Here is an 11,314-nt window from a genome sequence, read left to right as displayed (position 1 = left end):
TGCTTCAGTGCATCCCGGTTTAGCTTCCCTAAAGCTATTGCTTCTTCTGCCATACCCTTGCCATTCATTGCAGTCACCTCTCCCCAGTCATTGCCAGAACTCTGTTTTTTTGTGTGTCTTACCTTATTACAAATGTTTAACTCCACCGGAGTGCCCTTCTCGGGCAAAACCTCCATCACTTCCACTGGGATGCTTGCCTTCAAAGTGATGTTTAGGATTGGATGCGTAGGGTGAAGCCCTGATCTGTCTGCTGACCAAAATATTTACTGCAATTAGCTGTCTCTCAGTGCATAAGGACTAGGCTTCAAGATTTTTCTTTTAACGGCGTTTCTCTTCAGCCAGGGCAGCAGGGTGTAAAGGCACCTCGTGGGGAGCAGGGCTGGACCCGTTCAGTGCCTGGCTAAGAAATGCTGCCATCGGGGGGCTGCTGTTCCGGCTGGCCCAGCTAAAGAACATCACATTCCGCTGGCAGGCAGCACACGTTCCGGTGCCATCGGTGTCGTCCGTCTGCACGGCACTAAGAGACACAGCAGCATACGTAAAGGACGTTAGGATGTAGCTGCTTGACCACTGTGAATCGAGGATGACATCAGCTCGGTGGCCATGTTTTTATGCTTCGTAGCGTTTGGAAGTCAGTCACCAAACGTAAAAACAGAAGGGATTTCTGTTTTTCTGTAGTTGCAGACCTCAGGTTTTTCAACCTGTAGAGTTTAGTTATAGCTATAGTGGCGGTGGCTTTTTCGACTGAATAGGCAAATATTTAAAGAAAGACCAATACCTCGATACTAACTATTCTAAAAAATTCAGATTCTTCAGAGCAAAAAGATGGCTTCAAGGTCTCTAAAGCAGACAGGAGATTCTGAGTTGGCCCGATGCCTGTTGGAACGAGCTTTAGAAATAACTCATAAAACTTTTTCTGCAGATCGTTGCAGCAAGTTGTGCGACATTTGGCAGTATCTCTCCTCATATTTTCCATTATAGGAAAATTCCCATAGGATAGGAAACATTATTTTCATAGAATATTAAAAAGGAACAAGCTGTTAATGATTAACAGAACAGGTATTAAAAAAACCCTTAGCTAGGTATTGCTTCCTAGAAATACAGTGGCAGACCGTAAGAGCAGCACGTTCAGTTTCAAATTAACTTAATTAGGGTCTGGTCTACAGTCACCGGGACATGCCAAGTGTTCTTTGACTTCAGTTACGGCTGAAGAGGGCTGGCTGTTTCGAAGGCCAGACCTTCAAGATCTGGGACTATTAATAGCTCCGTTGCTGATTACACAGGCTGTTTTCATGACAGCAGTGAGATTTTTTCTTTTGCCGAAGAGTGAATGTCAAAAGTTGGTACAATTAAAAAACCACCTCTTCTGACACTTGCAGAACCTCTGTAGGCATTATTTCTTTAGTTTAGGCTGCACGTGGAATAAAAATGTAAGATAAAGATAGAGAAAGCTGTAACTTTGGATGTTCTAAATGTCAGCAACAATCAAAGATACTATTGACTGGACTTAATCTTCCAGATTTTACTAACGCAAAACTAACTTAAGCTACAGAGTCCAGCAAAGCGAACCAGTGAAGTGAGGATTACGTGTGGTCTTGCTGTTGTGTACAAAACCCATGAAGGTGAAGAACTCCCGTGAAATCATCTCATTTCAGTGGTCACGTAGCTATATGTGTACAACTCCCATTTTCATATGTTTCATATACTGGAAGGAAACTAGTGTCTAACACTTGAAAGCAGATTTCTAGGTGGATGGCCTTGCTGCATGTTTGCATCTTTCTCCCTCTCCTTTCCATCATTCATACTGAGCTGTTGTTGTAAGCCACGTGACTGCCTGCCTGTAAGTGCTTTAAATAATTCTGTTATAAAACCCAAACAAACTACTTCAGATTTACTTGCAGCCGCGAAGATGGAATTCCGTGTCCAGGAGGGCGCACGCCCTTTCGCAGCAGAACCGTTAGACTCAAAGCAACATGAATCTGGGAAAGACAGTAAGACTGGTGAGCAACCTAAACATGATGCCTTAGTTCCACAGCCAGCAAAAACAGACGCCGTAGATAAAAAGGATTCACAGAGCAAAGACAAAATGCCTTCACCTCTATCAGAGCAGGTCTTCGAAACTGATTCACAACAGAAAGGGGAAGCCGGTTTTGCAGAACCTGCTGCCAAGGCTCCTGCTTCTCAAGTGCAAAAGGACTTGTCATCTGAACTGCCCAAAGGGAGCAAAACGGAAGAAAGGAGTGCAGATGCGCCCTCATCATCCAACCAAGTTACTGGCATGGAATTTAAGGATGACCTTAAAGATGTCCGAGATATTGCCATCAGCCAGGGTTCTTTATTGCTATCAGAACCCAAGGCAGAAGCAGCTACAGGTGAACTTCCTTCAGGCCCACCTCCTGCTGTCCCCCACGAACTTCTGCTCAAAGACAGTTTCAAAACAAAACAGGAACCCCCTGATGAACTGTTTGCCAAAGATCTTGTGAAAGATGAACCGACCCTCCCAGGCAGGACAGTAGCTCTGCAGGAAGTCTCAGCAGTAACTGTAGATGGCCTGAAAACACCAAGCGCCCAGAAAATCCCTGTGTGGGCGGAGGAAAAGGACATGACCAAGGATGAGAGTGATGAGGAAGACAGGTATGATTTCTATGATAAAGGGGAGGCTCAAATATTAGATGATGGTAAATTTACCACAAAACCTGAAGTTAAGACACTTCCCCTAGACAAAGCAGACTTTCAAAAGGATGGTGAAGCTGAAAAGTCACCTGACATTCTCAAAGCAGAAAAAGAAATGGTCCAAAGCGGGCTCCCAGCAACAGCAGACGTGAAGAAGGAGGTGCAGCCAAGCACACAGGTACCCGCAGCCAAGTTAAGCCATGAACCGACCCTTGAAAAAACAGTAGAGCGCCCTGATAGCACTCAGTTATCCCAAACAACAGAGAGAGCCCCCGAGGCACCAAGTTTCACCACTGACAAGACTCCTACTCTAGAAGCTTCTCAAGAGAAAGATGTTAAAGAAGATACCAAGGAGGAGAAGACAAGCGTTTCGGCTCCTCATCAAATGAAAGTGGAGGAAGATCGATCGGGAATGTCGAAGTATTTTGAAACGTCTGCTCTGAAAGAGGAAGCCTTCCAAGGAGAAGCTCTGAAACAAGGCAGTGATTACTATGAGTTAAGTGACACAAAAGAGAGCGTGTATGAGCTTTATCAGACAGATCGGCTAATACCTGAAGACAAAGAGGAAGAGGAGGAAGAGTTACAGACAGAACTGGATCAGCAGCAGAGCGTGCCACCTCGTGAAGTAGGGTACAGTACCCTGGCTCAGAGCTTCACCCCAGACAAATCTGAAGAACCGAGTTCCCCAACAGAAAGAATGTTCACCATTGACCCCAAAGTCTATGGGGATAAGAGAGAACTCCACAGTAAAAATAAAGATGACCTAACTCTGAGCAGGAGCTTGGGACTTGGGGGGAGATCTGCAATTGAGCAGAGAAGTATGTCTATCAACTTGCCCATGTCCTGCCTGGATTCAATAGCTTTAGGATTTAGCTTTGGTCGTGCACATGATCTTTCTCCCCTTGCTTCAGATATTCTAACTAACACTAGTGGTAGTATGGATGAAGGCGATGACTACTTGCCAGCCACCACACCAGCACTGGAGAAGGCCCCCTGCTTCCCCATTGATAGTAGAGAGGAAGATGAACACACTGAAGAAGAAAAAGCAATCACAGAAGAAAGAGTCCAGCCTGAGACCTTGACTGAATCCCCTTTCCTGGCCAAAGATTATTACAAAAATGGAGCTGTCCTGGCGCCTGACCTGCCTGAAATGTTAGACTTAGCTGGGACGAGATCTAGATTAGCTTCCGTGAGTGCAGATGCTGAGGTGGCACGGAAGAAGTCAGTTCCTTCTGACACAGTTGCGGAAGACATCAGCACAGCCCTGCCACCTGTGACAGATGAAAACCACGTAACTCTGAAAGCTGAAAGCCAGCTGGAAGACTTGGGCTACTGTGTTTTCAACAAGTACACAGTCCCACTCCCTTCTCCAGTCCAGGACAGTGAGAATTTAACGAGTGAGACCTGTCCCTTTTACGAAGGCACAGATGAAAAACTGAGACGCGGCCTCGCTCCCGACCTCTCTTTAATAGAAGTAAAGTTGGCAGCAGCTGAAAAATCGAAAGAAGAATTCATCAGTGAAAAAGACTTAGGTCAGCATGCCGCTGGTGAGTCCGTTCTGGCGAGGGACTTTGAGCAGGAGAAAAAAGAGAAGCTGCACACTGTGCTGGAAAAGAGTGAAGATCAAGTCGACTCTAAAAACGTCTATCCCGTTAAAGGTGCAGAGCCAGAGAAGACAAGGCCGGAGGCAATCTTAGAAATGAGAGAAGAAGGTGTGGCTGATAAAAGTCCTGTAACTGACGACAGCATGTATGACAGAATATCAGCTTCCGAGATAGCGATAGAAAAAAATGCCGTTTCTTTGTTGATGGAGAGGGAGGAGAAGACTCTTAGTGTCGTTCCTGAACTAGCTGAGATAGAGGCTCCAATTAAACCAGATTACAATGCTATAAAGCACGATATGGAAGTGGCTGCAAGGAGAGCTGACCAAGAATATCAGAGTCAGTTAGGTGCTAAGATCGGTGCAGAGCCAGAACCCAAAGACGTTCCACAGAAAGATCAGACCATCTTGTCCCGAGATGCAAAGGATGCAGATGTACTTTCCAAGACCGAGCCTAGTTACGTGAAGGATAGCACCAAGCTGTCGGAAATAGAAATTAAGGAAAAGGTAACTAAGCCCGATCTGGTACATCAAGAGGCAGTTGATAAAGAGGAATCTTATGAATCCAGTGGAGAGCATGACCAAACCCAAGAGGGTTTGAATGGAGAAACCTTGAAACCAGAGGACATCAAAGCGGAACCTCCAAAACTGCCTGTGTCTGGGGAAGAGACGCCTGCACAGTTAGCGGCAAAGGAGCCTTCTGTGGAGCTCCTCCTTCCAAAAGCTGAGCCTCTCCAGGAAGAGCCTGCCGAGATTCAGATGGAGAGCATACCACAGGCTGCAGAAGGAACTGCAAAGATTCCTGATACAGCTGCGAAACCTACAGAAGTCCAAAAGCCGTTGCCGTGTGAAGTGGCAGCTGGGGCCACAAAAGTGGAAGAACATGGGGAAGAAGAGGTGGAAGCAGGGCAGGAAGAAAAAGAGGAGGATCAACAGCCTCTTGTATCAGAAATACCCCCAGAAAAAGACTTTAGGGAACCTGCTGCTGAAGCAATGCTGGCCCAGGGAGGCCCAGACGCGCTGCCTGAACTGAAAGGCATTATTGAGTCGGTGGTGACAGTAGAGGATGACTTTATCACAGTGGTGCAGACCACGGTTGATGAGGGCGAATCTGCTTCTCACAGTGTGCGCTTTGCCGCTACTCAGCAGGTAGACATCGAAACAGGGGACTCCCAGGCTGAAGAGGAGCTGGAGGTTGAGGAAGTGGCAGACATTCAAGTTGAGCCCAAGGAGGGTTCCCCAGAAGCTCCTGCTTCACCCCAGAGAGAAGAAATCCTGCTCACCGACTACAAGACAGAGACGTGTGATGATTACAAAGACGAAACGACAATCGATGACTCCATCATGGACACAGACAGTCTCTGGGCAGATACTCAAGGTGTGCATTATACTTTCTGTTTTGCCTGTTAAGTATTTTTGCTTCCAAATAATGAACAAAAATCAAAGTTATTATAGTTGTAATAGTAATCTCAGCATGTTTCAGACAAATGGTACAATGGTCTGCCTTCTTTGATTAATCTGTCTGCTCTGTCTTCAACTATTTTTTCCCTGCTCCACCGAAGTGCTGTTAACATTTGTTACTAATCTTCTGTTTGTTGTTATAATTTGCTCTGATCCTACAGATGATGATAGGAGCATCATGACTGAACAGTTAGAGACTGTTCCTAAAGAGGAGAAGGCAGAGAGAGAATTGCGAAGATCATCTCTCGATAAGCATAAAAAAGAGAAACCTTTTAAAACGGGGAGAGGCAGGATTTCTACTCCTGAAAGGAAAATAGCTAAAAAGGAGCCTAGCACACTCTCCAGAGATGAAGTGAGAAGGAAAAAAGGTTCATTTAACACTCCCTATTACAATATATATTGTATTATTTTCCATGTTTGTTCTTTTTCCCGCTGTGGTACGGTTCTGTCTGGTTACTCGGTAGCTCACGTGCGCTGTAACAGTGCTAACGGTAGTGCTTCTTAGCGGGACAACTCTGTGACGAGCCACGCGCAAGGCTCACTGCTCCACCAGAACCCGTGTGTGTCACTGCGGGCATCCCCCCTGATCCCCGGGTAACGCACCCGAGGTCGATGCCCCGGTGCTCCTCCTCTTCCGAATTCCGATTTGTTCGCCCCGGGAGCAGCCGCGCGGTGGGTTGGAGTTGTGGAGCAGTGGGCTTGCCGCTTGATGAATTGTCATATGAAACTGTTTGCTGGTTTTTTTCCTGATTCTATGTTTTTGTGTTTTCTTTCGTCCATAGCAGTGTATAAGAAAGCTGAACTTGCTAAAAAAACTGAAGTTCAGGCCCACTCTCCCTCCAGGAAAATCATTTTAAAACCTGCTATCAAATACACTAGACCAACTCATCTCTCCTGTGTTAAACGGAAGCAGACAGGTGACTGCGTTCTGTTCAGTTATGCAATGTGGCTGGCAAACATAGACGTATTTTTTTTTTTAAACCTCATGGCTATAGCAGCTTCTCTATTTTTATTTTCCTCCAAGAATATCAGTCTTCACAAATAGTATTGCTTTTTTAGTGGTTTGTATCATTTTTCTTTTCTTCTTTCTTTCCCGGTATCTGTTTGTTTGATGGAGGCCGTGATCATGTGTGCTTGTCATTGCTTGGACCTCCAGGTGCTGTGGTTGTAACTTGGCATCGTGCTTACGGAGTGGTGTTGTAGGAATCTCTACTCATCGTTGTGTTCTTTCTTTGTTTTTTTTTAATTACACTTTTTTTTTTTTTCTGGTGGGAAAATGTTGGCAGCTTAAACCATGGTATGCGTTTTCATTATTTTGCTTTTCTACTCTCATGCATAATAAGAAGTGTTTCAGACTTACGTTTTGTTGATTGATGTTATCTGCATTGACACTTCCCAATCTGTCACTGATGTTTATGCTGTACAGTCAAAATCCACAGGGGGAATCCAGCCACATGCAGCATGAAGCCGAGAGAAGAAATCTGGGCTCACACTACGAATGCATTCCAAGCAAAAATCTTAATGTTTGGTAGAGGAAGATGAAAGGACGAAACAAATGATTCCTGTTACTTCTTGATAGATGTATCATTATTTAGAGGACCAGAGAGAGACACTTTCAGCATTTTCGTCATGTTATTTGTTGCTACTCCGAGTTCAGGGTGGAGAGATGAACACCTTGACTTTTCTGGTGATCTTAAAAAAGGTGATAGTTTGGCTAAGAGAGGCCAGGTTTTCCGTCACGTAACACAGCCACCTGCTGCAGTGCCGTTGCTCGTGAGCGAAAGCAGGGCTGTTAAGAGAGGAGCCGTGCACAGCAATGCCCAGCTGCATGGGCCTCTTCTCATGGCGTAGAAATTCACAACAGGATTGATCACCCATCCTGTCGTTTAACGGCGCAATACCTAAAGTGTTCCTAGGAAGTCGTTCCTATCCAGTTCTGCACCAATGAGTCACTCCTGTCCTAAATTTAGACCAGTGTCAGACTGGGAAGGGATGGTTGTGTGAGGGTAGCTTTAGTGCTGTGCCTGAACTGCGCGGAGCGTATGTTGTCTCCTGGTTGTTGTCGATTAGGACAACAGAAGGACATACTTGGCCCCATTGCCTTGCTGCTGTGAGGGAACCTGGTCCTGTTCTACTGACCCCCTCACAGGAAATGGAGCCAGGGAAGGAATGGCTGATGCCGGCCCCTCTCTGCTGCAGTGATGGCTGCTCCTCAGTCGGCAGTTTATGGGCTGTCCTAAATTGCGCTCTGGACCAGAACTGCCCAAGAATGAGGAATTTCAAGAAGGGATTAAACAACTCTTCCTGCTACCTTCTGCTGTTTGCGGAAGCACAGCTCGATCAGCTCAGAAGTCATGTCCCGTAACTCGTGCATCCTTTCAAAAGGCTCAGGGCGCTCTGTAAGTGGTGGGAATGGGGAGGGGAAAGCATCAGCTTTGTGGCGTTCTCAACTTTTTCTGTGCTTCCACAGCCATATGGTCTGTGCTGTCATGCCCTTAGGGGCTCCACCACTAACTCTTCTTCTGGCCCATAGCGTCCTGGAGAGGCCCGAGTCATACCAATAGACTTGCATAAGGAAATCTGCCCGCTGCCTTAAATGCGTGCTGCCTGGCAACCGTCAGAGCCTCCTCTCTCCCCCTCCAGTACGTAGTGGAGCAGATGTATTAGTCAAAGGGGAAAATGTTGCAAAAGTGCCCTCCCAGAACATTTAAATCCTGAGATGGAGAGTGACCAAAACTGATCACAAAATTATCAGTAATGTGAACTTTGAGGTTTGGGCCCTAAAGCTGAGGAGCTTGAACTGCACCACAACGCAAACAAAAATACCTTAGAATGTTTCACCATACCCCATGTTGCTGGAAATCCATGATATCCCTGACTTTCTTCTACCTCACCTTTTTCTACTTACCCACGGGACTTCAGAGGAGGCCGGGAGAAAGAGCGCAGTGCTGTGAGGTAGCCTAAGAGTGTAGGTGGCCATATGTTAATCTGCATCTCTCGGAGCTTGAACCAGTGATCGAGCTCTTTGCAGGATCCGGAGTTTAGAGGGCCGTTGTCTCCCTCCCATCTTCCTCTTACATAAAATAGAGCACCGGTTTCAAGTGTCTGTGGTCCTGTTTGGAATGGTCTTGCCAGCTTTGGTGATACCTGGCCCGTGGGTCCCCACCAGCAGTCCCCCGGCAGCGTAGTCTATACAGCTTTGAGCGTATTGCCGTCAGTTAAAACCTCCATGGTGCATTTACTGTGACTTTAAAATGAAACCTGTCCAGTCCGAAGATACCGATGTCTACCAAAAACATCGATATTTGCTCTCATGCTCTGTGTAGTGTCCCTGGGAAGTGACATCTTTCCCCTATTTTCCCCTCAACACCAGGAAAAAAAAAAAATCCCACGTCAGTGGGAAGCACTGGCAAACAGTGGTAACTGCCCCCGCCATTCCCACGAGGGAGGGACTGCTCTTTAAGAGGCTTGCCCTTCTATCTGAGAAAAGAAACCGTGTGGCCAGCTCCGAGGAGAGCGTTCCAAAGGCTTTGCCTTGGCTGGTGGAGTTCCGGGACGGAAACCCCAGTCTGCCTCCTGGGCGTTAGTGGCTGTGAGGTGCCTCTGCGGCGGTACTGCCTTCAGTTCGAGAGGCAAAGCGTGTTTGTTGGGTACTCAGATCGGCAGCGGAGCCGTGGAGCTCCTTTGCTCAGGTGGAGCAGCTGTGGTGCTCTCAGGTAAGTCAGCCCAAGCAGCACAGCTACCGCTTCCTCTTCGTGGTGGTGGCTGGTTAGGGTGCAGTACCGAGGGGACGAGGAAAGGTGCTCTTTGTGATTATTTAGCAGAGATGCAAGTATTTTGAGAAGCGATGATTTCAGGGGCCTCTCTTAAAACTTTGATTTGAGGATTACTTACAGGAGCCTGAATTTTAGAGGACAGTCCTGAAAATCAGGATGCTAAGGTGTTGGAGGAGTGACCTGCAGAACTAGACCCTTAGAGCTGTGATTTCTTGAACGTTTTGCTGTAGTTTCTAGACTTCTAGGAAGATGAATACAAAGGTTTGCATTGTTTGACATGTGCAGAATACCATTTTACCCCGAGTCTGATGAACACAGGGCATTTTTAGGGCAGGTACGTTTCTGCATCCAGTTCACTAAGAGTAATTCACAAAGGAATTGTTCTGCGCAGTAGTGCCAAGGCACTGAATTGTTCTAACAGTTGGGAAAATTGTTAGAACAATTTTTCAACAAAAAAACAACAACAACAAAATTGTTCTAACAAATGGAAAAGCTTGTTGTTACTGTTTTTAACTACCGAGTCTTTCTTTGGGTCTCTCAGCAGCAGGTGGCGAAACGAACCAGGCTCCTGGTGTGTTTAAACAAGCAAAGGAGAAACTCTCAGTGAGTAAAATCATCTTATCGTTCATCTCTATAATCTCCTTTTGTCCTTATTTCGGATCTTTTTGTGTTAATTCAGCAAGTAATTGTGTGTTGCAGTTAACATTTGTGTTCCGTTTAACATTTGTTTGCCATGGTCCTTATTCATTTCCAAGGCTAGTTACACCCCCCTTTCCTGAGTAACCTGGGAATCGCTGGGTGACGGTTTGCAGATCCATAGGGGGCACAGAGACTCCTAACCGCAGGAGCTGGACGTTGTTCAGCCTTCTGAGCCAGGTCATCCCCTGGGATAGCCTCTGTGCCCTGGCCCTTTCCGCAGCACCTGACTGGGACTGCTGCCTTGCTTTTAATTGCTGTGTCGGCCGAAACCCTCCCCCGGGACTCGCTGGTGTCTTCTGACGCACCGTTACAGAGCCACACGTTCTGCGGAGGTCGTGCCTGTGTGGAGGTTGTTGGCCAGTAGCATTTTATACGTAACTAAGTGTTTTCTGAATGGCCGTTTCCTGGACTGATGATTTCTGTCTGCCTTGTAAGGCGATAGTTACGTGCCCTGCCTTCAGCTGCTCTGCTCTCTGTGTCTGGCTCTCCTCCGCTGGATTTGCTTCAGCAGATACTGCAGGGCCTCTCTGCCCTGCTCCCGTGCTGACCCTACACTCTTCCTGTGTATCACTCCTCTTCCTTCCATCGCTCCAAAATCCCCAGAAGACCACCCTCCTTTGACTGTTGCCTGTGCAGCTGTTTTTCCCGTGATGCTGACATGCGCTAATTCACATCTGCAGCACGACAATATGTCATCATTCACCACCACTGACAATATGAAGAGGTTCCTTAGGGTTCCTCTGAATTTCCCAGTATGTTCCATGGCTGATTCGTTTCATCTGTCTAACCAGAGCATCCATTCTTTGGAGATGGTTTGGGATGGGCAGATGATGATTTATGGTGATTTATGGGCAGAAAAAGCTCTGCCTCATAAAGCGCTACATGTTATTTATGAATTGTAAGAAATTGTTCATTATCATGGCAGCATAATGGATTTGAGGCTGCGGAGGAGCTGTGAAATTTAGACCTGAATTCAGCCATGGATTCTGGGATTTCAAGTGGTTTTTTCAGATCTGTCCCATTTCAGCTGGTAACTGGGAAACTGGTGGAGCTTCTTTACCAGTACAGTAAGAAACATCTAGGCAGGTTTCTGGTCCGAGTCAAC

At 46.6% G+C, this 11,314-nt stretch overlaps 1 protein-coding gene across 4 annotated transcripts in view; it reads left to right on the top strand.

The window, feature by feature from the left end:
* The window catches only part of MAP2 (microtubule-associated protein 2), a 66,444-nt gene that overhangs the window by 32,282 nt on the left and 22,848 nt on the right, over positions 1-11,314 (top strand). For 3 of the 4 annotated variants that reach the window (XM_010136253.1, XM_010136252.1, XM_010136254.1), the window contains exon 4: positions 10,052-10,113. In XM_010136253.1, the coding sequence (XP_010134555.1) occupies positions 10,052-10,113 (62 nt within the window). Of the gene's footprint in view, positions 1-1,889; positions 5,652-5,895; positions 6,103-6,516; positions 6,652-10,051; positions 10,114-11,314 lie in introns of all 4 variants that reach the window. The other variant, XM_010136251.1, reaches the window with a different exon arrangement.

Source organism: Buceros rhinoceros, unplaced genomic scaffold (assembly GCF_000710305.1).
Source record: "Buceros rhinoceros silvestris isolate BGI_N320 unplaced genomic scaffold, ASM71030v1 scaffold2925, whole genome shotgun sequence".
In the NCBI taxonomy this organism is placed as follows: Eukaryota; Metazoa; Chordata; class Aves; order Bucerotiformes; family Bucerotidae; genus Buceros; species Buceros rhinoceros.
The sequence above is the reverse complement of the archived record's forward strand: the minus strand, read 5'-3'. Positions and strand labels throughout refer to the sequence as shown.